The sequence below is a fragment of the Ovis aries genome, chromosome 3 (assembly GCF_016772045.2).
Source record: "Ovis aries strain OAR_USU_Benz2616 breed Rambouillet chromosome 3, ARS-UI_Ramb_v3.0, whole genome shotgun sequence".
In the NCBI taxonomy this organism is placed as follows: domain Eukaryota; kingdom Metazoa; phylum Chordata; class Mammalia; order Artiodactyla; family Bovidae; genus Ovis; species Ovis aries.
The window spans coordinates 57,522,885-57,548,177 of record NC_056056.1 but is presented as its reverse complement, the minus strand read 5'-3'; the positions used below and the strand labels follow the sequence as shown (position 1 = coordinate 57,548,177).

The following is a 25,293-nucleotide window of genomic DNA, read 5'->3' as shown; positions in this document are numbered from 1 at the left end:
AGTCGAACACAACTGATCGACTGAACAACAACAAAACCCTAACCCGGCTGGTTTCCCCAGCTGGTCTGAGAGCTCCTGGGGGTGTATTCGTGGTGTGCTCCAGGTGCTTGGAGTGACATGCAGCACAGTAAGTATTTCATGACCATATGTGTGAGAGCTGCTAAGTTGTCTTGTTCACCGCTAAATCCCTAACATCTAGAATCACAGGTGGACATACAGCATGTTTATTGAATGAACTCATGAGTCAGATGAACGTGCCCCTTCTCTGAAACCCAGCAAAGGAAAAGAAGCTGCAAAAATTCTTGCTTGATATTTTATTCTCCTGAGCGGGGAAGGCAGTGGAAGGAGTTAGATAAGAGAAACTAGAGGGAAGACTCCTGGATTCAGGAAGGAAGGAGCCGATGGAGGATGCTGGAGTTTCTGTGCTTCTTCCCCAGGGTGGGGTTGGGGGACGCAGTGGCTCAGATGAGACCTGGAGTGGAGAGAAGAGACAGCAATGGGCAGGTGTGTGGGGTCTCTAGAGGGGATGGGGACTTAGAGCCACCTGTTCTTGTGGTACACATGCACTGTCCCCTCCTGGAAGCCCTTCAGGAGCCTGTGTGGGTGGTGGGGCTTTGAAGATAAAAGCCACAGGAAATGGTGGGGACCTCATACTAACGGGCGATCTGCAAGCATCAGGCTGCAAAGCATCAGTGAGAGCGGATGAGCTGCCAGACCTAAACTGAGGATCCCTTCCCCGGCCCATCTCTTGTAGCCAATTGCCTGAAATCTCCAGGCATGGCCTGGGGCAGCCCTAGCCCTCCCCCAACCCCATGAGATTCCTCCAGCCCCAGCTCTTAGGGCCCTGTGACATGGAGAAGGATGTGGCCTTGGTTCCCATTCTGGGGTCAGGGCTGGGCTGGGAGGTTGGAGTTTGATCAGGGCTCTGATGTCTCCAGTATCTTAGTCTCAGGCCATTTCCTTGGCGTCAACCTTGTCATACATGATGGTCTTATTCAGTCCTCACCCCAACCTCAGAAACAGGAGTCATTATCCCCCTTTCACAGGTGAGAAAACTCAAGCTCAAATAGGTTAAGCTACTTGCCCAAGGTCACACAGCTGAGGAGAAATGGGGACCTGATTTTACTCTAGGACTGTTTGCGGGAGCATGGGGAGCGGCGGGGGTCGGGGTGGGGGGTGTTGCCTCAGGCTGTTAGGAGTTTTTCTCAAATGTTTGAGAAAGGACTTTGGTAGGAGCCAAAGTCCACCTACCCATCTGCTCCACACAGTTCCTGTTGGGAGTGGTTGGAGTCATGTGCCATGTGGCAAGAAAGCTGGGAGGGGCAGGTGTGAGCTGCTTAGGAAGTTCTCTCTGACAGGTGCCTTCCTGTGATTTTAAACTCTATTGCACATTCATGGGGAGGCTGTCAGGAAATAACTCCCTGCTGTTCCCTCTGCACGTACCTGCCTTGCGTTTGCACAGCATGATGTCCACACAGATGGCCTGAGGCTTCTTCCTAGCTATGATGTCTGCAGAGATGCGATGGAGAAACTTCTTCATGATCTTGTTGCAACGCCTCCTCAGCAGCCCCATCTTTCTGCACACCTTGGAGGTGGCACGGATGATGACATTCTGGAGCAGCAGCGCCGTGGTAGGAAACAGGCCTCAGGTGAACCCTGCCTGGCATTGCCTTTCTGCAGGCCCTGGCAGCTTTGGTCCCCAGATGGGTCTGGCAATGGGACCAGTGGCCAGGGAGCTGGTGCCTGGTGGCCACCCGAGCGGGGACTGGAGAGACAGGTCTCAGCCCCTATTCCTCATCCCTGAGTCCTGGGCCAAACCTGACCAGCAGGGGTTCCGGAAAAGACAATTGGTCCTGCTGATTCTCAGCTCCTATATAACTGGGCCCTGTCTTCTGGTGGAGAGTGGTGCCCAGACCCACTTTAAAGGATCTGCCTACATAGCTTCTGGGTCCAGGGCCTGACTGGTGCTGGGTTGGGGGCGGGGGGCGGGGTGCAGTGGGTTAGGAGGGAATCTGAACTTGAAGCCTTGGTTCATTGATTTTGGAATATCTTATCCTGCCATCCCAGTGGAAGAGGATAAATCTGGGGATCCCGGGATGAAGACAGAGGGCTGAGCAGGTCGAGGGAGCTAAGGGGGGCTGGGGGAGAGTGAAACTATGATTCTTGTGATGATACATCCACTTCTTAAGGATTAAGTTGGAGCTAAGTACATCCCACTTTTCGGCTCCTTTAAAACACCTAGGCAGGATTTCCCTGGTGGCTCATGGTGAAGAATCCGCCTGCCAGTACAGGAGAGGACCTGAGATCCAGGAAGACCCCACATGCTGGGGAGCAAGGAAGCTGGTGCGCCACAACCACTGAGCCTGTGCTCTAGAGCCCGGGAACCACAACTGCTGAGCCCACGCGTCTCAGCTACTGAGGCCGCATGCCGAGAGCCAGCGCTCCGCGACAGGAGGAGCCACCACAGTGAGAAGCCTGAGCACCCCAGTGACAGAGTAGCCCCCACTCAGAGCAGCTAGAGAGAAAGTCTGAGAGGCAACCAAGACCCAGCACAGTCAAATAAATACATTAATAAAATCGTCTGTTTAAAAAAAGTCCTAGGCAACTTGGATTGCCTAGGTAAGAAAACTGATGCTCACAAAGTGTTTATGACATGGCCAAACCATACAGCTCAGATGTGGAGAACCTGGGACTTACCTTTCCTGACTCAGGCTTGATCTGGAACCAACCTCCTAGAGCCATATCCTGGACATGAATGGGAGGTCCCTACCTGCTCTGGGGACAGGCTCCCTTCGAGAACTTGATGGAAACCACACACCCTTCCTCCCACTTTCATACTCCCAGAGTGCCACAAGTCGAGGGAATTCTCCAAAGTCCATTGGCACACATTTGAGGAGCCCACAGACTGTCAGCCATTCTGGCAGCCCTCCTCACAATCCCCCACCCTCCCCACCCCCTCAGGGGCACCTCTCCACCCACCAGGCTCCACAAGCCTCCTGTCTCACCTTGCTGGGCTTATTTCCCACCATGTACTCCAACATCTGCATTATCTCCTGACAAAGATCACAGAAAGGGTTCACCTCCTCTCCTTGGAGCACCAGGTCACCCTATTAGAAAAGGAAGTCCCTCAGAGTGGTCTCTCAGACACCCCAACCTTGGAAGGGCACCAGGAAGGGTCCCCTGGGAGCTTTCAAGCCAGTAGGATGACCCATGACCTATCTGTCCATATGAGGACCTGAGCCAGACTGGCTGGCCCCTGCCCATCTCTCTGCCTGTCTTAGAGGGGCTGAGAGACCCCACGACCTGCCCCCACACCCACAGCACCCTCCCCAGCCCAGCATCTGCCCCTCTGCTGTTCTACCGTCAGACAAGGAGGAGGCTCTTGGGGAGGGCCCAGCCACCAGTGTAGCCCCTACCCCACAGTCAGGCACCAGTGTGAACAAAACCAGCCTCTTCAGCTCCCGCCCTGCCTCCCCAGCCCCTGACCAGTTCGGTCTCCAGACCCTCGCCCCTGGCACTGCCCAGGGAGGAGAGGAAGGAGAGGGACGGTAGGGGGGCAGCAGGAAGCCATCCGCGTACCTGGGGATCCTCCGGGGCCAGGCCCTGGCACAACTCGTCTCCATCGCTCAGATGGGCCGTCGCCTGGTCGTGACACTCAGGAGTCAGACCGGAAAAGGCCAGCCCTGGGGAAGAAACAGCATCAGCAGCCCTCCACAGACAGAGGGAGAGGAGAAGTCACTGCTTCTGGCTGGGGAGAGCCCAGGAGGCAGCTGGTGCCCAGGACGGGGGGGGGGCGGCCTTGTGAGGGGACCTGGGGGCCTCCTGCCCTGCTCTGTCCTGGGGCTGCTCTGACCCACTGTCAGGAGAAACATACACTCTCAAGTTCCTCGGAGAGCAAAGAGGATAAGTCCCCCCAGCCATCACCATTGCACCACTCCCTCTGTCTCTCTGTTTCTCCGTCTTGTCTGTCTGTCTCTTTATGTGTATGTCTCTCTCTCACACACACACAGAGATTTGGGGCCCATCTAAAAGGAAACTTCCCTCATCTTCTTTCAAGGGATTGTTTTTCTTTTTCTCTTTTCTCAAAAAACAAAAAAACAAAAAATACCTCATGTCAGATGGCCCAGCCCAGCCAGCTCTCCCCTCCAGAAGGGTCCTTACGCTCAGCTAAGCCATTAGAACTTACAGTGAGCCCGGGCACTGGGAGAGAGGAGGTGTGGGGACAAGGGAGGGAGTCTGGAACAGTGAGAGGTCCCCATTCACTCAGATACCCTGTCATCCCCTGGCCATCGTGGGCCAGAAGAAACCTCAGACGCACTGGTGGGTCAGAGATCTTCATGACGCAGACGAAGAGCCAGCGGCCCAGGAAGAGAAAGGGAGCCCCCTGGGCCCCATAGCCTGAGCAGGAGAGTTGGGACCAGACCCCTGGCTGGGGCTCCCTTCTTTCCCACTGGCTCTCTCTCCCCATTGGCCAGGTCACTGCCAGGCCGGGCTAAACCTGGCTCTGAGGGTAAGGCCCAGCCTCTGTGGTGATGGTGAGAAGGCTGTGGGACCAGAGTTGACCTTGGGTCCACAAAGCCTGAGAAAGCAGGGCTGGGAGGAGAAGCAGCTGTCGGGATCCACCCCGAGGGAACATCCTCACCTGGGGCAACCAGGAGCACCGAGGCGATGAGCAGAACGGCCCAAGAGGTCATGGTGGGCAGCTGCCCAGCCTCCCTCCGCAGCCTGCTTTATAGAGTCTGGGAACTTTGCAATCTGACCAGGCAGGGTCCTTTCCTCTTATCAGCCATCTCCCATGTCACTGGGTTTACCACAAAAAAAGTGCCAGTCTGTGGAGAAATGGGAGGAGGAGTGTACCTCAGAGCTTCCACACACCCCTCTCCACCCGCCCTGCCCAGTACTAGAACTTTCTGAGCAGAGCCGGGTGTTGATGGAGAGCATTGGCCACTGTGATGCCCACCCTGCCCTGATGTGGTAACGGGAGAAGTCCCCACTACCGAGGGGTCGGGTAGGGCCCTCAGCCAGGTGAGCATCGTGCCCCCTGCCTCATCTCTTCCTCCCACCCCAGAGGTCCGGGCTGGTGTTGCTACATCATCCTTCTCATATCCCGGGTCTCCTTCCAGCCATTTAAGCCAGTGTAGCACTACCTGATTCAGATGTAGAAAAAGGTGCCCTCAGAGCAGATCCTGACAGCTCCTCCTCCCAGCCCTGCATTCTCCATCTTCATGGACCCTGATCATGAGCTGCATGGGCACCCTGGGTCCCCTAGACCCACATCAGCCTTCTCACCATCATCAAGGAGGCCAGGCCTTTCCCTCAGAGCTGGGTTCAGCCCAGCCTGACTGTGACCTGGCCCATGGGCAGAGAGAGCTGGTGGGAAGGACAGGAGCCCCAGCCAGGGTCTGGTCCCAACTTCCAGGCCTCTGAATAGTCATCTGTGTCATAAAGGTCATTGGCCCTCATCTGTAAGAAAAATACAGGCTACCCAGTTAAATTTGAGCTTCCCTCGTGGCTCAGATGGTAAAGCATCTGCCCGCAATACAGGAGACCCAGGGTTCGATCCCTGGGTTGGGAAGATCCCCTGGAGAAGGAAATGGCAACCCCCTCCAGTATTCTTGCCTGGAAAATCCCATGGACAGAGGAGCCTAGTAGGCTACAGTCCATGGGGTCACAAAGAGTCGGACATGACTGAGAGACTTCACTTTCACTTTCATCCAGGTAAATTTGAACATTAGATAAAATTAATTTCTTAGTATCCGTATGTCCCAAATATTGCATGGAATATACTTACACTGAAAAGCATTTGCTGTTTACCTGAAATTAAAATTAAACTGGGCATGCCATAGTTTGTCAACTTCTCCATGGTTCAGATGAGGAAATTGAGTGAACAGGAGGGACTGACAGGAGCCACAGGGCTGACAGGAGGCATTGTAGGGACGAGAAGCCCCCTTCTGTCTCCTTCAGGCCTTTCACCTCCAGCTGCTGGAGTGGCAGAGGTGTCCAGCCAGAACAAATCAGCACCCCCTTCAGCACCTCCCACCCTCAATCCCCCTGTGCGTGCGTGCTCCGTCGCTTCAGGGGTGTCTGACTCTCTGTGGCCCCATGGACTGCAGCCCACCAGGCTCCTATGTCCTTGGGATTCTCTGGGCAAGAACACTGGAGTGGGTTGCCATGGCCTCCTCCAGGGGATCTTCCCGACCCAGGGATCAAGCCTGTGTCTCCTGCATCTCCTGCACTGCAGGTGGATTCTTTACCACGGAATTAGGGGGGAATCCCAACCCCCCTTTAGTGTTATCTCTAATAAGCCACCTCCTCCCACCTCCCTAGGAATCCCATCAATGTCTGAGTCCCAGGCATCAGCTGAGCCTCTTCCTCTAAAATGTTGTATGTTGGGACCTCCCTCATGGTCCAGTGGCTAAGACTCCATGGTCCCAGTGCAGGAGGGGGCAGGTTTGAGCCCTGGTCTGGGAACTAGATCCCGCATGCTGCAACTAAGACTCAGCACAGGCAAATAAATAAATATAAATATAAATAAAATATTAAAATGCTGCATGTTTCCTGAGCCCATGCAAAGCCAAGCTCTCCACTGAGCTTCTACTGAGAAGAAAAAGGATGGAGTCCCAAGGCAGGCTAGCCTCTTATGAACTGGGGGTGCCTTAAGCAAGATACTCCATCTCTTAGCTGCCTTGGCCCCTTATCTGTAAAAATGTATTTAGTGTTGTCTCCTCGGAGGGCCCCAAGGCGGCGTGTTTGTGTGTCTGAGGAAGCTTGGTAGCCTGAGATGTGCTGGCACATATAGGCTGTTAATGTGAACTAGAGGATAACCCCAACAGGGGTTCTGTTAATGCTGGTTCTGTGGGACATTAATAGGTGCTGTCAAGGGGAGTGGGAGGTGGGGCTCCAGTCCTCATGTGAAAATGCAGGGCTAGAAGATTCCACAGGTTTAGGTGCTTGCCATGGGACTTCTCAGCACCTTTACCATGATAGGGTGGGCTGTGGATCCTGAGCTGAGTTCTCAGTCTTTCCCAACAACTTTGGCCACAAAATCTTTTGATCAAGAAGGATTTGAGGGACTGAGTGATGGTAGCTGATCCAGCCACCTTCTCAGGCCTGTGTGACCAGGAAGGCCACTGGCCTAGCAGCTTCTGGAGCCCAAGCAGCAATCTTCATGAAAACAAGAAAGAGACAGACAGACGTGCGCCACCGCAGATGGTAACTGACTCTCTGCAACTGTGATTGACTGTCGGGGGCAGAACCCTGACTGTCCTCTCTGTGAGGAGAAGAGCTGGGGTCCTCCTCACTGCCGCTTCTTTTCCTCTTGAAGAGTCGAGAATGGGGCAAGCACTCACAGTGCTGCAGCCTACAATGAACTGCGCTGAACTGAGAAGGGTGGGGATCCCCTGAGTCCTTTCAGGTTGTTCACCCCAACCCCGGAGAAGCAGACACACTCACACTAACTCATGTCACACACTTACACAGAGTTACACGAACTGACAGTCACACACTCTCCAAAGCACTCACAAATTGACACACTCACACACACCCTCCTGGACACCCACATATTCATGTATCTTCACACTAATTCACAGCCACACACTTTCAGATACTCTTAATTCACACACACACATAGAAACACACCATCTTTATTCCTACCTGTATGGAAGCCACTGAATGTCAGACTAAAGAGCAAGGAATTTAAGCATTTTCAGCACTTTTGATCTCTTATTTTTATTTTTTATTGAAAACACTTTACTCAGATAAGAAATAAACAATAAATGAGACTACTTATAAGTTCACCAAGCAGATTTATAGGAATATTGACAGATGACAGATGACACTAGACTCATAGTGGGGATCATTCTGAAATTTATAGAAATATTGAATCTCTATGTTCAGTTCAGTCCAGTGCTCACTCATGTCCGACTCTTTGTGACCCCATGGACTGCAACACACCAGGCCTCCCTGTCCATCACCAGCTCCTGGAGTTCACCCAAACTCATGCCCATTGAGTCAGTGATGTCATCCAACCATCTCATCCTCTGTTGTCCCCTTTTCCTCCTACCGTCAATCTCTCCCAGCATCAGGGTCTTTCAAATGAGTCAGCTCTTCACATCAGGTGGTCAAAGTATTGGCGTCTCAGCTTCAGTCCTTCTAATGAATATTCAGGACTGATTTGCTTAAGGATGGACGGGTTGGATCTCCTTGCAGTCCAAGGGACTCTCAAGAGTTTTCTCCAACATCACAGTGCAAAAGCGTCAATTCTTCAACGCTCAGCTTTCTTTACAGTCCAACTCTGACATCCATACATGGCCACTGGAAAAACCATAGTCTTGACTAGATGGACCTTTGTTAGCAAAGTAATGTCTCTGCTTTTTAATATACTGTCTAGGTTGGTCATAACTTTCCTTCTAAGGAGTAAACATCTTTTAATTTCATGCTGCAGTCACCATCTGCAGTGATTTTGAGCCCCCAAAAATAAAGTCTGACACTGTTTCCACTGTTTCCCCATCTATTTCCCATGAAGTGATGGGACCACATGCCATGATCTTCGTTTTCTGAATGTTGAGCTTTAAGCCAACTTTTTCACTCTCCTCTTTCACTCTCATCAAGAGGTTCTTTAGTTCTCTTCACTTTCTGCCATAAGGGTGGTGTCATCTGCATATCTGAGGTTATTGATATTTCTCCTGGCAATCTTGATTCCAGCTTATGCTTCATCCAGCCCAGCATTTCTCATGATGTACTCTGCATATAAGATAAAGAAGCAGGGTGACAATATACAGCCTTGACGTACTCATTTTCCTATTTGGAACCAGTCTATTGTACCATGTCCAGTTCTAACTGTTGCTTCCTGACCTGCAAACAGATTTTTCAAGAGGCAGGTCAGGTGGTCTGGTAGTCCCATCTCTTTCAGAATTTTCCACAGTTTATTGTGATCCACACAGTCAAAGACTTTGGCATAGTCAATCAAGCAGAAATAGACGTTTTTCTGGAACTCTCTTGCTTTCTCGATGATCCAGTGGATGTTGGCAATTTGATCTCTGGTTCCTCTGCCTTTTCTAAAACCAGCTTGAACATTGGGAAGTTCGCGGTTCACGTATTGCTGAAGCCTGGCGTGGAGAATTTTGAGCATTACTTTACTAACATGTGAGATGAATGCAATTGTGTGGTAGTTTGAGCATTCTTTGGCATTGCCTTTCTTTGGGATTGGAATGAAAACTTACCTTTTCCAGTCCTGTGACCACTGCTGAGTTTTCCAAATTTGCTGGCATATTGAGTGCAGCACTTTCACAGCATCATCTTTTAGAATTTGAAATAGCTCAACTGGAATTCCATCACCTCCACTAGCTTTGTTCGTAGTGATGCTTCCTAAGACCCAGTTGACTTCACATTCCAGGATGTCTGGCTCTAGATGAGTGATCACACCATCGTGATTATCTGAGCGGTGAAGATCTTTTTTGTACAGTTCTTCTGTGTATTCTTGCCGCCTCTTCTTAATATCTTCTGCTTCTGTTAGCTCCATACCATTTCTGTCCTTTATTGAGCCCATGTTCGCATGAGACGTTCCCTTGGTATCTCTAATTTTCTTGAAGAGATCTCTAGTCTTTCCCTTTCTGTTGTTTTCCTCTATTTCTTTGCACTGATCACCGAGGAAGGCTTTCTTATCTCTCCTTGCTATTCTTTGGAACTCTGCTAACATAATGTTGTAGGTCAATTATACTTCAAAAACAAACTCTTAGAAAAAAGAGATTAGATTTGTGGTTACCAGAAGCTGGGGTGGTAGGGTAAGGGGTGGGATTGGGTGAAGATGGTCAGAAGGTACAAATGTCCAGTTATAAGATAAGTAAATATTAAGGATGTAAGGTACAATATGATAAAGATAATGAATGCTGCTGTGCATTATAAATGAAAATTGTAAAGATAGTAAATCCTAAGAGCTCTTATTACAAATAAAAATTTTTTTCCATTTTTTATTGTTATATTTATATGAGATGATGGATATGCACTAACCTGTTGTAATAATAATTTTATGATGAATGTAAGTCAAATCATTATGTTGTATATCTTAAACTTATATAATGCTATATGTCAACTGAGATCTCAATAAAACTGGAAATTAACTAATTATAAAAGATTTGTAGAAATACCCATTTACACTTTTAAATGCATATATTTATAGATAAATATATGTTTATATATAATTTTATACTATAAAATGGTTTTTAAGTAGCTTTCTTTAAATTTTCTTTTAAATTTTTTGACAGCACTGGGTGTCCATTGCTGCGTGTGGGCTTTCTCTAGTTGCGGTAAGCAAAGCCTGGTGCATGGGTTTCTCATTGCAGTGGCTTCTCTTGTTGAGGAGCACAGGCTCTAGGGCACAGGTTCTGTAGGTGCGGCACATAGGCTTAGTTGCTCCCTGCATGTGGAATCTTTCCAGACCAGGGACTGAACCTGAAACTCTTACATCTCTTGCATTGGCAGGCGGGTTCTTTACCACGAGCACCACCTGGCTTCTGCTGTCTGATCCGTCCTTAATTCCTAAGTCCATATAGTCATCTGATATCAAACTGGTTCACCTCATATAAGGAAATCAGGACTCAGAGAGGTCCAGTGAATTTTCCAAGGACACACAGCTCAGATCCAATAGGTCTGGGGATTTGAACTCAGACTCCAAAGTCTAAGTTCCTCCCCAGTCCATATTGGCCCTACCTCTAGGTTTCCTGGAGAAGGCAATGGCACCCCACTCCAGTACTCTTGCCTGGAAAATCCCATGAATGGAGGAGCCTGGTAGGCTGCAGTCCATGGGGTCGCGAAGAGTCGGACACGACTGAGCAACTTCACTTTCACTTTTCACTTTCATGCATTGGAGAAGGAAATGGCAACCCACTCCAGTATTCTTGCCTAGAGAATCCCAGGGATGGGGGAGCCTGGTGGGCTGCCGTCTATGGGGTCGCACAGAGTTGGACGCGACTGAAGTGACTTAGCAGCAGCAGCAGCTAGGTTTCCAGGCTAGAGCTGCTTCCCCTACGGCCAACGGGTCAGGTACTACCCCCAAGCCCCACCCACAAGCCTCCTCTTTTCTCACCACATGAAGAGACCATGGCGTATGTGTGGAGACCACATTAGTGAAGGGGGAAAAGCCCAGGAAGGTGACTCATGTCTTTCTTTGCCATATTCAGTAAACACACATATCAGTAAATACACACATATGCTTACTTTGGGGAATTCAGTAAGATCAGATACTCCAGCAAGCCCTTTTCTGGGGTGCTAAGGGGTATGGACAAGGGGCCCTGTGGTCCCACATGACAAGAACCTAGCACAAGTCCACAAGTCCACAAGCCCTATCCGTTTGCGGTCATGGGGTCCCATGGACCGGCCCATTGCAAGTCAATCTTCTTCAAGAAATCTTTGCTTTCCCCAGTGTCATGAAGATATCCTCTTGTTTCTTCTAGCAGTTTTATAGTTTTCTACATTTAGGTCTGTGATTCATCTCAAATGAGCTGGGTTGAAATTCTGTTGCTTCAGATCAATTTATTGAAAAGATTTTCATTTTCCCGTTAAATTGCTTTGTCATCTGGGTCAGAAATCAGATGACTGTATAAATGTGGGTCTGTTCATAGGTTCTTTATCACAGCAAGTACTGTATCAATAATAATAGCAAAACACTCTGATTCTTTTAAATGGGCACAATATTTGAACTTCATAAAGGAAGAATAGCCAATAAATATTTGAAAAAGTGTTAAATACCATAACTCATGAGGGGATTCTATATTAAAACTACCATGAAATGATGGCATCAAAATGGCTACAATTAAAACAACAAGATCTCTCTTACATGCGGAATCTAGAAAGGAAACAAACAAACAAAAAAAAAAACACCCAGAACTCATAGAAACAGAGAATAGATCAGTGGCTGCCAGAAGCACGATGTGGGGAAAGGTCAAAATAGGGATTTTGTACTTTTAAGCATTCAGTCAGTTCAGTTCAGTTTAGTTGCTCAGTCGTGTCCAACTCTTTGCGACACCGTGAACTGCGGCACGCCAGGCCTCCCTGTTATCACCATCTCCCGGAGTCCACCCAAACCCATGTCCATTGAGTCGGTGATGCCATCCAACCATCTTATCCTCTGTCGTCCCCTTCTCCTCCTACCCTCAATCTTTCCTAGCATCAGGGTTTATTCAAATGAGTCAGCTCTTCACATCAGGTGGCAAAACTATTGGAGTTTCAACTTCAACATCAGTCCTTCCAATGAACACCCAGGAGTGATCTCCTTTAGGATGGACAGGTTGGATCTCCTTGCAGTCCAAGTGACTCTCAAGAGTCTTTTCTGACACCACAGTTCAAAAGCATCAGTTCTTCGGTGCTCAGCTTTCTTTATAGTCCAACTCTCACATCCATACATGACTATTGGAAAAATCATAACCTTGATTTTTCTATTTGGTTGTTCAGTTCAGTTTAGTCGCTCAGCCGTGTCCAACTCTTTGCGACCCCATGAATCGCAGCACTCCAGGCCTCCCTGTCTATCACCAGCTCCCGGAGTTCACTCAAACTCACATCCATCAAGTCACTGATGCCATCCAGCCATCTCATCTTCTGTCATCCCCTTTCCCTCCTACCCCCAATCCCTCCCAGCATCAGTCTTTTCCAATGAGTCAGCTCTTCTCATGAGGTGGCCAAAGTATTGGAGTTTCAGCTTTAGCATCATTCCTTCCAAAAAACACCCAGGGCTGATCTCCTTTAGAATGGACTGGTTGAATCTCCTTGCAGTCCAAGGGACTCTCAAGAGTCTTCTCCAACACCACAGTTCAAAAGCATCAATTCTTCGGCACTCACCTTTCTTCACAGTCCAACTCTCACATCCATACATGACCACTGGAAAAACCATAGCCTTGGCTAGATGGACCTTTGTTGGCAAAGTAATGTCTCTGCTTTTGAATATGCCATCTAGGTTGGTCATCACTTTTCTTCCAAGGAGCAAGAGTCTTTTAATTTCATGGCTGCAGTCACCATCTGCAGTGATTTTGGAGCCCAGAAAAATAAAGTCTGACACTGTTTCCACTGTTTCCCATCTATTTCCCATGAAGTGATGGGACCACATGCCATGATCTTCGTTTTCTGAATGTTGAGCTTTAAGCCAACTTTTTCACTCTCCTCTTTCACTTTCAAGAGGCTTTTAGTTCCTCTTCACTTTCTGCCATAAGGGTGGTGTCATCTGCATATCTGAGGTTATTTCTCCCGGCAATCTTGATTCCAGCTTGTGTTTCTTCCAGCCCAGCGTGTCTCATGATGTACTCTGCATAGAAGTTAAAGAAGCAGGGTGACAATATACAGCCTTGATGTACTCCTTTTCCTATTTGGAACCAGTCCGTTGTTCCATGTCCAGTCCTAACTGTTGCTTCCTGACCTGCCTATATGTTTCTCAAGAGGCAGGTCTGGTTGAAGAGAGGTCTAAATAAAATTTTATTTTATTAGTTCTTGCTTGTTTTGGGAGCTCCAATTATGTATTAAAATCTGAAGACACAGGTTTTTTAGTCTTTGTCAGCATTCAAGGCTACTGCCTGTCATTTTCCATGGTGATGACTTTATCTATGACTTATAACCTCTGATCAGAAGTTATGATCCTTGGACAGGCTATTGAGGATAACTTCCTGTATGAATGATGACTATTCTCTCTTTTCCCTTTTTATCCCTCTCCAATTATAATGTGAGCTCTAAAAAATACTCTTGTCCAAGCTTATTATCTGTTTTCTTGGTACCCGGTAACCATCTGTGCTACTTCAGGTAGTCATCTTTTTACTGAAAGTACAGACTCCAGCATATTTGAAGAGGAACATTTCTTGGTTCTACTTTGTCAACAGTTTTCTTACTATTACAGTCGATTGGTTTAATTGTCACAAGATTAATTTAAGAGACATCATACTGGACTTTCCTGGTGGTCCAGTGGTTAATAATTTGTCTTCCAATGCAGAGGATGTGGGTTCAATCCCTGGTCAGGGGACTAAGATCCCATGGTCTACAAGGCAACTAAGCCCTTGGGCCACAGCTACTGAGCCTGAGCCCTCTAGAGCCCGTGCTCCACAATAAGAGAAGCCTGAGCTTCACAACTAGACAAAAAAAAGAAAAAACCACACACTTCAGTGGTGACCCAGAACATTCAAAAAAAAAAAAATAGAGGGAGAGAGAGAGAAAGAAAACATTATTTGCAGTTCCATTTGTCAACTGGAAACTCCGCTCTGCCCACTTTTAATTCATAATCTTGAGCAAATTGAAAAGTCAGTAATAATTCTTTTATATTTTAACAACTTAGTTTTAATATTAAAGCTAATCAAAACTTACAACTACAACAAAATCATAATTTTTAAGTGAGTTAGAAGACACAGGACGTACAAAAATGAACTGAACTGTTGCTTTCCCCTCTAACTCTTATACCTCTTTATAATGTATATTTTAAGACTTTGATACTATTCATTAAAAAATGCTTTCTTTTCAAAACATGATAATTCCAAGAAACAGTCTATACCTGTCCAGGAACATTGTATATTACAAATGATAATTTGTAATGAGTTAAATGAGTTAATTTTGTTAACTTTTAACTTTTTTAAAGTTAAATGAGTTAACTTTTGGATATACTGATATTTGTGTTACCCAGAAAACTACTGAATGCAAACTGTTATGTAAATATGAGATTCACTGCAGACTTACTGCAGCCCACCAGGCCCCTCTGTCCATGGGATTCTCCAGGCAAGAACACTGGAGTGGGTTGCCATTTCCCTCTCAAAAGGAACTATAGAAAGAAAGAAAGTGAAGTCACTCAGTCGTGTCCATCTCTTTGTGACCCCATGGACTGTAGCCTACCAGGCACCCCAATCCATGGAATTTTCCAAGCAAGACTGCTGGAGTGGGTTCATTTCCTTCTCCAACCTACAGTAGAGCACAAGGATTTATATTAAATATCTTGTAATAACCTATTACCAAAAAGAATCTGAAAAAATAGATATCTATGTATATGTATGGAGAAGGCAATGGCACCCCACTCCAGTACTCTTACCTGGAGAATCCCAGGGACGGAGGAGCCTGGTGGGCTGCCGTCTATGGGGTCACACAGAGTCGGACACGACTGAAGCGACTTAGCAGCAGCAGCAGCATGTATATGTATAACAATCACTGCTGTACACCTGAAACACTGTATATCAGTTCTGACAAAGTGCAAGGTTAGCCACTCAGTCGTGTCCAACTCTTTGTGACCCATGGACTGTAGCCCACCAGGCTCCTCTGTCCGTGGGATTCTCCAGGCAAGAATACTGGAGTGGGTAGCCATTTCCTTCTCCAGAGGATCCTCCCAACATAGGGATCAAACCTGGGTTTTGTGCATTGCAGGTAGATTTTTTTCACCATCTGAGCCACCAGGGAAACCCATATCAACTCTATTTCAATTTAAAAAACAAAAACTTTTAAACCTCTCAGCAGCAGCTTACCACTCAAAATATAAATGCGAGAGAGGAAAACCAGACAAAGACAGCTTTGGGTGGCTATTATGGTTAGACTCTCTCACCTCCTCTTTTTCCTTCTTTTAACCTAACAAGGTTGGAAAGTTACACCAACACTTACCAGAATTCATTGCAACTTGCGTCTAGGTGTGAAACCATGTCTACAATTAGATGCACTGACGTGCATTTGGGACACTGACCCCAAGACCATCTCTCTGTTCTCTTTTGACGATTTTGCCTGCTGGAGCAAGGTCATAGAAGTGTGACATTTGGGGGCAGGAGCATTTCCATTACCAGAAGTCTTCTTAAATTGGCCTTCCAATCCCTGGATGGCAGTTTTTGATGTGTCTTCTTGAACTCTAAGCTGTAGAACCAGCTTGAAATTGTCTTCAGAAACAATTGTTGAGGGCAAGTTCTTAAAGTTCCAGGAATATTCCTTGAAGCCCATTTCAGAGCCTGCTTCTTCAGTCCCACAACCATTTTTAATGACCCAAATCCCTGTGTTAAGTCCCCTACTCTCAAACTACCTGGGATGTTTCTCTTTCTGGCATTGAACACTGACTGACGTAACTTTCATAATCCCAGTAAGCCTTCCAGAGAAGAGAGAAGTGGGTAGGGTCTAATGAGCTCTGCCAAAGACAGGCTTCTCTGGACTTGCACTGTGTCCTCCATGTCTTCAGTGGACCCTGAAGGTGTGGTATACACACACACACACACACACACACACACAGAGTTTTGTCCTCATAACCCTGCGGTTTAAACTGCCAACTCTTGACCACATGCTTAACAAGCATGTGGCTGAAGTTTTGAAGAGTAGATCAGTGTTAGAGGTGATAAATCATCTTAGAAGGACGAATGCTCATCCTTTGCACCACTTCCCCTGTCCATCTGAACCAATGGGGTTGACAGTGCAGCCTCTCAGCCAATGTCCTTCATTAATCTGTCTCCATTTTGCTCCCTGAAGCCCTTGACCCATGGAACATTGTCTTCAGGACCCCCTTATTAGTTGTTGTTCAGTTGCTAAGTCGTTTCTGACTCTTTGTTACCCATGGATTACAGCACATCAGGCTTCCTTGTCCTTCACTGTCTCCCAGAGTTTGCTTAAACTCGTGTTCATCAAGCTTGTGATGCCATCCAACCATCTCATCCTCTGTCACCCCCTTCTCCTCCTGCCCTCAATCTTTCGCAGCATCAGGGTCTTTTCCAATGAGTCGGCTCTTCTCATCAGGTGGCCAAAGTATTAGAGCTTCAGCTTCACAACAGGCATTCTAATGAATAGTCAGGGTTGATTTCCTTTAGAATTGACTGGTTTGATCTCCTTGCTGTCCAAGGGACTCTCAAGAGTCTTCTCCAGCACACAATTTGAAAGTATCAATTTGTTGGTGCTCAGACTTCCTTATGGTCCTACTCTCACATCTATTTTCTTGGGCTCCCAGATCACTGCAGATGGTGACTGCAGCCATGAAATTAATAGACGCTTGCTCCTTGGAAGAAAAGCTAAGACAAACCTAGACAGCATATTAAAAAGCAGAGACATCACTTTGCCACAAATGTCCATATAGTCAAATCTATGGTTTTTCCAGTAGTCATGTATGGATGTGAGAATCAGACCATAAAGAAGGCTTAGTGCCAAAGAACTGTTGCTTTCAAATCGTGGTGCTGGGAAAGACTCTTGAGAGTGCCTTGGACTGCAAGGAGATCAAAGCAATTAATTCTTAAGGAAACCAACCCTTAGTATTCATTGGAAGGACTGTTGCTGAAGCTGAAGCTCCAATACTTTGGCCAACTGATGTGAAGAGACCCTCGCTGGAAAAGACCCTGATGCTGGGAAAGATTGACAACAGGAGAAGAAGGTAGCTACAGAGGATGAGATGATTGAATGGCATCACAAACTCAGTGAACATGAGTTTGAGCAAACTCTGGGAGATAATGAAGGAAGGGGAGCCTGGCATGCTGCAATCCATGGAGATACCAAGAGTTGGATACAATTTAGTGACTCAGCAACAACAAGAGGTCAAGTGTGTTCCTTTCTGAGCTGTAGAATGTTCCTGGCATGGTGAGTGAAAATGTTCAAGATGGTGCTCTGTGTCAGCCTGTACCCCAGGGTGGGGCTGTGATGAGCTAGCCCCTGGCCACCCACTATGCACAAGAACTTGAACATGAAACAGACCTCTGTGGTCTTAAACCACTAAGCTTTGGAGTCTCATGGTCATAATTTCCTGAGCTTGAGGCTCCTGATGTGTGAAGAAATAGTTATCAGGGTTTCCTCCCAGTATCTGCTGTCTTCCTTTTGTGTCACTATTGTGAATTTGAGGGCCCTGTCCCCCATCACTTCAGTCATCTGCCAGGACAGAGCCTGACTCTTCCCAACCAATCACTGTGTCCCATTTTCATGGCACAGTGATGGGCTGAGGGGTGGGATGTATCCCAATTTCAACCTTGCTTCCCAAGTGGCTCAGTGGTAAAGAATCTACCTGCAATGCAGGAGACATGCGTTCGATCCTTGGGTGGGAAGATCCCCTGGAGAAGGGAATGGCAACCCACATCAGTATTCTTGCCTGGGAAATTCCATGGACAGAGGACCCTGGCTGCCTACAGTCCACGGAGTCACAAAGAGTCAGGCATAACTTAGCAACTAACTGAGCATGCACACACAATATGAGATATTTGCTGTGGTTTTAGAGAAGAAAGGCTTCTTCTGATCCGGCTCCCTAAACAGCACCCACTGGGTGGGAAGCTCTTTGAAGGTAAGAACAATACTGAGTTTATTCACAGATGTATCTCCAGTGCCTAGAACAGTACCTGGCACATTGCCAGTTATGTATCACTGTACCTTTCTTAATTCAGTGTGTGTGTGTGCTCAATCACTCAGTTGTTTCCGACTCTTTGTGATCCTATAGACTGTGGCCTGCCAGGTTCCTCTGTTCATGGAATTTTCCAGGCAAGAATACCGGAATGGGTTGCCAGTTCCTACAGCAGGGGATCTTCTCGACCCAGGGATTGAAGATGTGTCTCTTACATCTCCTGCGTTGGCAGGTGGATTCTTTTACTGCTATGCCACTTTGGAAGTCCCCTTAATTCAGTGAAATAAATAAATAGAGTCATTATTTCTTCAAGTCATCCCACGCTTGGTTGCTCAGTTATGTCCCACTCTTTGTGACCCCATGGACTGTAGCCCACCAGGCTCTTCTGTCCATGGGATTCTCCAGGCAAGAATACTGGAGTGGGTAGCCATTGCCTTCTGCAGGGGATCTTCCTGACCCAGGGATCGAACCTTGGTCTCCCGCATTGGAGGCAGACGCTTTAACCTCTGAGCCACAGGGAAGCCCTAACAAAGACCCAGCCCAGTGAAAAAGAAAGTAATTAATTAATTAATTAATTAAAAAAGCACACCCCATAAAAGAACAGAGGTGGGAGAGGGGAAGAAAGTCACAGACCCTAATGAGTCACTCCAAGAGCAATGTTGGGGAAGTGCAGCCTGAAACCACAAAAGGAATTGATAGGAATTCTCCTCTTCCCTTTCATCTCTCAGAGGATATAAAAGAGATTTCAATATGCAACCTGTAATAACACTTGGCTGATCCTCTTGAGTCTCAGCTTTGAAGGCTCTCAAGTCCCCACTTTGGAGCCTCGTGTTTCTCACAATCAAAAGAAAAACAGAGGGAAAAAAGACGAAAACAAAAGACAAAATGAAAGAGAAACAGGGAAGTCCAGTAGTCAAGACTCTGTGCTTCCATTGCAGGGTACAGGTCTGATCCATGGCCAGAGAACTAAGATCCCACATGCATCGGAGCCACAGAAAAAAAGAAAAGGCAAACAGTTTTTCTCTCCTCCAGCTTGACTTATTTCTTGCCTTCTCTTCTCTCCACCCCACCCCATTTCTTTTTAACTGGGGTAAAACATTGAATTTACAATTTTAGCAATCTTTATTCCCTAGCCAGGGATTGACCCTGCACCTTCCAAATTGGAAACAAGGAGTCTTAACCACTGGACCACCGGGGAAGTTCCATTGTAACAATCTTGAGCATATAGTTCAGCGGCATTAAGCACATTCACAATATTGTGTAACCATCACCACCGTCCACCTCCAGCATTTTCTCATCTTGCAATGCTGAAATTATGTCCCCATTAAACATTATTAAGTCCTCAGTTTTTCTCCCCTCAGCCCCTGGCAACCACCACTCTACTTTCTGTCTATGAGTTTGACTGCTCTAGAAATCTCATATAAATAGAACTATACATTATTTGTCCTTTTGCATCTGACATTTCACTGAGCATCTTGTTTTTAAAGTTCATCTATGTTGTAGCGTACATCAGAATTTTATTCCTTCATATGGCCACATACTATTTCATTGCTCGTTTCCCTGGTGGCTTGGTGGTAAAGAACCTGCCAATGCAGGAGACACTGATTTGATCCCTGATCTGGAAAGATCCCAGATGCCTGCAACAGAGAAACTAAGCCGATGCACCACAACTACTGAGCCCGAGCACCCTAGAGCCCAAGCTTTGCAAGAAGAGAAGCCACCACAATGGGAAGCCCTCACACTGCAGCTATTGATAGAGAAGAGCCCCTGCTGGCCACAACTAGAGAAAGCCAACAGGGCAACAAAGACCCAGCACAGCCAAAAATTAATTAATTAACTAAATGAAAAAAGTCATGATATCAAAAAAAAAATTGTTACTAAAAAAAAAGACATACAGATGGCCAAGAGGCACGTGAAAAAATGTTCAACATCACTAATTATTAAAGAGATGCAAATAAAAACTATGAGCTATCACCTCACATCAGCTAGAATGGCTATCACCAAAAAAATCCACAAACAATAAATGCCAGAGAGGATGTAGAGAGAAGGAACCCTCATACACAGTCAGTTCAGTTCAGTTCAGTCACTCAGTCGTGTCCAACTCTTAGTGACCCCATGAACTGCAGCATGCTAGGCCTCCGTGTCCATCACCAACTCCCAGAGTCCACCCACACCCATGTCCACTGAGTTGGTGATGCCATCCAACCATCTCATCCTCTGTTGTCCCCTTCTCCTCCTGCCCTCAATCTTTCCCAGCATCAGGGTCTTTTCAAATGAGTCAGCTCTTCACATCATGTAGCCAAAGTATTGGAGTTTCAGCTTCAACATCACTCCTTCCAGTGAACACCCAGGACTGGTCTCCTTTAAGATGGACTGGTTAGATCTCCTTGCAATCCAAAGGGCTCTCAAGAGTCTCCTCCAACTCCACAGTTCAAAAGCATCAATTCTTTGGCGCTCAGCTTTCTTCACAGTCCAACTCTCACATCCATACATGACCACTGGAAAAACAATAGCCTTGACTAAACAGACCTTTGTTGACAAAGTAATGTCTCTGCTTGTTAATATGCTGTCTAAGTTGGTCATAACTTTCCTTCCAAGAAGTAAGCGTCTTTTAATTTCATGGCTGCAATCACCATCTGCAGTCATTTTGGAGCCCAGAAAAAGAAATTCAGCCACTGTTTCCACTGTTTCCCCATCTATTTCCCATGAAGTGATGGGACCGGATGCCATGATCTTCGTTTTCTGAATGTTGAGCTTTAAGCCAAATTTTTCACTCCCCTCTTTCACTTTCATCAATAGGCTCTTTAGTTCCACTTCACTTTCTGCCATAAGGGTGGTGTCATCTGCATATCTGAGGTTATTGATATTTCTTCTGGCAATCTTGATTCCAGCTTGTGCTTCATCCAGCCCAGCGTTTCTCATGATGTACTCTGCATAGAAGTTAAATAAGCAGGGTGACAATATACAGCCTTGACGTACTCATTTTCCTATTTGGAACCAGTCTGTTGTTCTACGTCCAGTTCTAACTGTTGCTTCCTGACCTACATACAGGTTTCTCAAGAGGCAGGTCAGGTAGTCTGGTATTCCCATCTCTTTCATAATTTTCCACAGTTTATTGTGATCCACACAGTCAAAGGCTTTGGCATAGTCAATAAAGCAGAAATAGATGTTTTTCTGGAACTCTCTTGCTTTTTCCATGATCCAGCAGATGTTGGCAATTTGATCTCTGGTTCATCTGCCTTTTCTAAAACCAGCTTGAACATCTGGAAATTCACTGTTTACATATTGCTGAAGTCTGGCTTGGAGAATTTTAAGCATCACTTTACTAGCGTGTGAGATGAGTGCAATTGTGCAGTAGTTTGAGCATTCTTTGGCATTGCCTTTCTTTGGGATTGGAATGAAAACTGACCTTTCCAGTCCTGTGACCACTGCTGAGTTTTCCAAATTTGCTGGCATATTGAGTGCAGCACTTTCACAGCATCATCTTTCAGGATTTGAAATAGCTCAACTGGAATTCCATCACCTCCACTAGCTTTGTTCATAGTGATGCTTCCTAAGGCCCATTTGACTTCACATTCTAAGATGTCTGGCTCTAGGTGAGTGATCACACCATCGTGATTATCTGGGTCGTGAAGATCTTTTTTGTATAGTTCTTCTGTGTATTCTTGCCACCTGTTCTTAATACCTTTTGCTTCTGTTAGGTCCCTACCATTTCTGTCCTTTATTGAGCCCATCTTAGTGGGAATGTAAATTCGTACAGCCACTGTGAAGAACAGTATGGAAGTTCCTTAAAAAACTAAACATAGAGCTTCTGTATGATGCTTCAATCCCACTCCTGGGCATATATCTAGTGAAAAAAATGATCCAAAAGGATGCATACACCCTAGTGTTCATTGCAGCACTGTTTACAATAGCCAGGACATAGAATCAACCTAAATGTCCATCGACAGAGGACTGGATAAAGAAGATGTGGTGCATATCTACAATGGAATATCACTAAGCCATTGGAAAGATGGAATAATGCCATTTGCAGCAACATGGCTGGACCTAGAGAATGTCATGATGAGTGAAATAAGTCAGACAGAGAAGGAGAAACATTGTATGACATCCTTTATATGTGAAATCTAAAAAGAAATGATGGAAATGAACTTACTTATAAAATAGAGACTCACAGACTTACAGAACAAACTTGTGGTTTCAGGGTTTGAGTGGGTGGGGAGGATAGGGGGAAGGAATAGTTAGGGATTTGGGGATGGTCATGTACACACCACTGTTTAAAATGGATAACCAGCAAGGAATTCTGCTCAATGTCATTTTGTAGCCTAGATGGGAGGGGAGTTTAGGGGGGAATGGATTCATGTATTTGTATGGCTGAGTCCCTTTGCTGTTTACCTGAAACTATCACAACCTTGTTTGTTAACTGGCTATTCATCAATACAAAATAAATAGGTTAAAAAAAAAAAAAGGTGGGTCAGGACAACTAGCTGTACAGCACATCTATGCAGCCTCTCCCTGTAGAAGCCCAATATTATTTTCTTTCTTTTCCTTTTATTTTTTTGTTTTTCTCTTTTTTAATCTATTTTTCATTTAAGGAGAGTTTATTTACAATGTGTGTTAATTTCTGCTATACAACAAAGTGACCCAGTTATACACATGTATATAACTGTATCCATTCTTTTTTATATTGTTTTCCATTATGGTTTATCACAGGATGTTGAAGATAGTTCCCTGTTCTGTACAGTAGGAGTTTACTTTTTTATCCATTCTATATATAATAGTTTGCATCTACTAACCCCAAACTGCCCACCCTCTCCTCCCTCCTCCCACCCCTGAGAAGTAAAATTTTAATCAGAGATTGAGATGCAGGTAACATCAAAGCAAGAAAAACCAGAGACCCACCCAGGGACCAGGAGGTCAACAATCTCACCCCTGCCCTGGGCCAAGGCAGCTCAGCCAATGACTGGTTTTGTGTGTTTATTTTATCCTCTTGGATTGCAGCTCTAAAGAGTGGGGTGACCTGGATCTCTCTTTGAGGATTTGGGGGTGAAGGGGGGCTGAAGCAGAAGAAAATAGCTTTATTACTTTGCCAGGCAAGAGGGGACACAGTGGGCTCCAGCCTCAAAAAAGTATGTGTCTTAACTTGGAGGAGTTTTATAGTAATGGTTCATACTCTACATACAGTTCATACAATGGTTTACAGTAAAGGGTGTGATCAGCTCACGGACTTTCTTCTGATGAGTTTGTGGTGAAGCAATTGGGAGTCAGCATCATTAATCTTCAGGTCCAACTTATCTGGGGTCTATGTGCTTAGGGGCAGCATACGAGTTAACTTCTCCCACTTGAAGGAGTTTCAGTATCTTTACTTCAAGGTGGTTGTCTGAGACATTTGGTCACCTTGTCAAATGGAAATTCTCTCTGCCCCCGACCCCTGATCCACTCCCAGAAGCTGCCTAGGCCAACTTTATCCTCCTGCCATAGCAATTGGTTTGGAAACCTGTGACCTAATTAGAGCCAAATGTAGGCTTCCCTTCGTCTGGAGTTACTGTGTCACGAGGATGTGAGTCCAGAGCAGCAAGCATCCATAGTGACTAGTTTCAGGACTTAATGAAGCTCAGATTCTTGATGTCTCATTGAAGACAGAATTCTTTGAGAGACAAAGTGAAAGGTAAGAAATGGATTTATTTAGACAGAGACATACTCCAAAGATAGAGCATGGGCTATCTCAGAAGGCGAGAGCGGCTCTTTGAGGATTTGATGGGAACCGTGGACACACTATTCAGAAAACCCCCCTAGAACACACAGTGTTGTGTTTAGCATGATGGATCTGAGACAATGCCATGTGTCCAACCCCAGGTCCCATTCCCCTGGGCGCCCGGGAGCCTGGGGTCTCCCAGCCTTCCCGCCATTAAGTGGGACAGTGTGATGGAGTCCTGCCCCACGAACTGGGAGCAGAAATGAAGGCTACTCTTGGGCCTGATCCTCAACTCCCCACTCCCCGTCTTTCTGCTGTCCAGATACAGAGGAACCAGGGGAGGACCCCAAGGCCTGGGGAACAACAGAACAAGCGGAAGGATGGGCCTGGGCCCCAGAGTGACTGCATGAACCTGAGACTCCCTGCTGAACCAGCCTGCCGTGCGGTGTGCTGTGAGCAAGACGGTTAGACACCCTGACCATCGCCCCGCAGGCAGCCCCCACCCTCTGCGGCTAGGGCAGTCCCGAGTGTGCCAGGACATCTCCTCTGTTAAACGCTCACCAGTCCCACCTTCTTAGGAGGAATTCAAACCACAGGGACCCATCTTTGTCACATGTTTACACACACTCTTGGCTGACTCCTGTGGCAGCAACAATTTGTCATACTGATGAGGGCTTGAGGCCAACAGAAACTGCCCAAACCCCTGTGCAACCTTGAGAGTCATTCAGCTATCATGAGTCCAGTGGTACTGATTCCCACCTGCCTGAGCCAGAAGTAGCTCCCGTGATCCTCTGCTGGAGAGGACTCAGCCACACTGGTGGCCACGAGCCCGCACCTGACTCCCTGCCCTCACCCCTTGTGTCTGCCCCTCATGGGTGGTCAGCTTATTCCTGGATGTGCGCTGCCCAGGGGGTCCTGACCAGGCAACTGTGAAGGACAGTTTCTTCCCCCTGAGCTGCCAAGCTGTGCCCCTTGTCTCAGATACTTGGGATACTTGTTGTTTTTTTTTTTCTCTTTGCTTCATGTAAACGCTCTTCTGACCGATGCCAGCCATGTTCTCAGAGAAGCAGAGGAGTTTTCTAGAGGAAAGAATAAGGAGAAGGTCGCAGTAGGTGGCCATCTCCAGGCTCGCCCCTCCAGGGCTTGCCCCTGGTCAAGAGCCAGGCAGGAAGCTCTTTAGAGTCATTGCTCAAGAGCAGAGGAGGCCAGAGAGGCCCCGGATGGAGAAGGGAGGGGAGTCACCCCTGCTACTCTGGTCCTGTCTCAGTTCCCCTTCCGTAACCCAGGGAGATGGGATTGGATGTGAAGGATT

General features: G+C 46.7%; 1 protein-coding gene across 1 annotated transcript; it reads right to left on the bottom strand.

Annotated features, from left to right (window-relative positions):
• Window positions 1-299: 299 nt before the first annotated feature.
• LOC101104728 (antimicrobial peptide NK-lysin) lies at window positions 300-4,729 on the bottom strand. Its single transcript, XM_042246056.1, has 5 exons — window positions 4,643-4,729; window positions 3,580-3,683; window positions 3,006-3,107; window positions 1,444-1,612; window positions 300-472 (listed from the first exon to the last, which is right to left on the bottom strand). Exons 1-5 carry the CDS (start codon window positions 4,692-4,694, stop codon window positions 462-464), a joined length of 438 nt encoding a protein of 145 aa, XP_042101990.1. The 5' UTR covers window positions 4,695-4,729; the 3' UTR covers window positions 300-461.
• Window positions 4,730-25,293: the final 20,564 nt, after the last annotated feature.

What these genes read in the sequence shown, in the direction of transcription:
- LOC101104728 (XM_042246056.1), bottom strand. Translation starts at nt 4,694, where the DNA reads ATGACCTCTTGGGCCGTTCTGCTCATCGCCTCGGTGCTCCTGGTTGCC. An exon ending in TGGCCCCGGAGGATCCCCAG is followed by an intron (nt 3,108 to 3,579) that starts GTACGCGGATGG and finishes CTTTTCTAATAG; the next exon opens with GGTGACCTGGTGCTCCAAGG. An exon ending in TGGGAAATAAGCCCAGCAAG is followed by an intron (nt 1,613 to 3,005) that starts GTGAGACAGGAG and finishes CTGCTGCTCCAG; the next exon opens with AATGTCATCATCCGTGCCAC.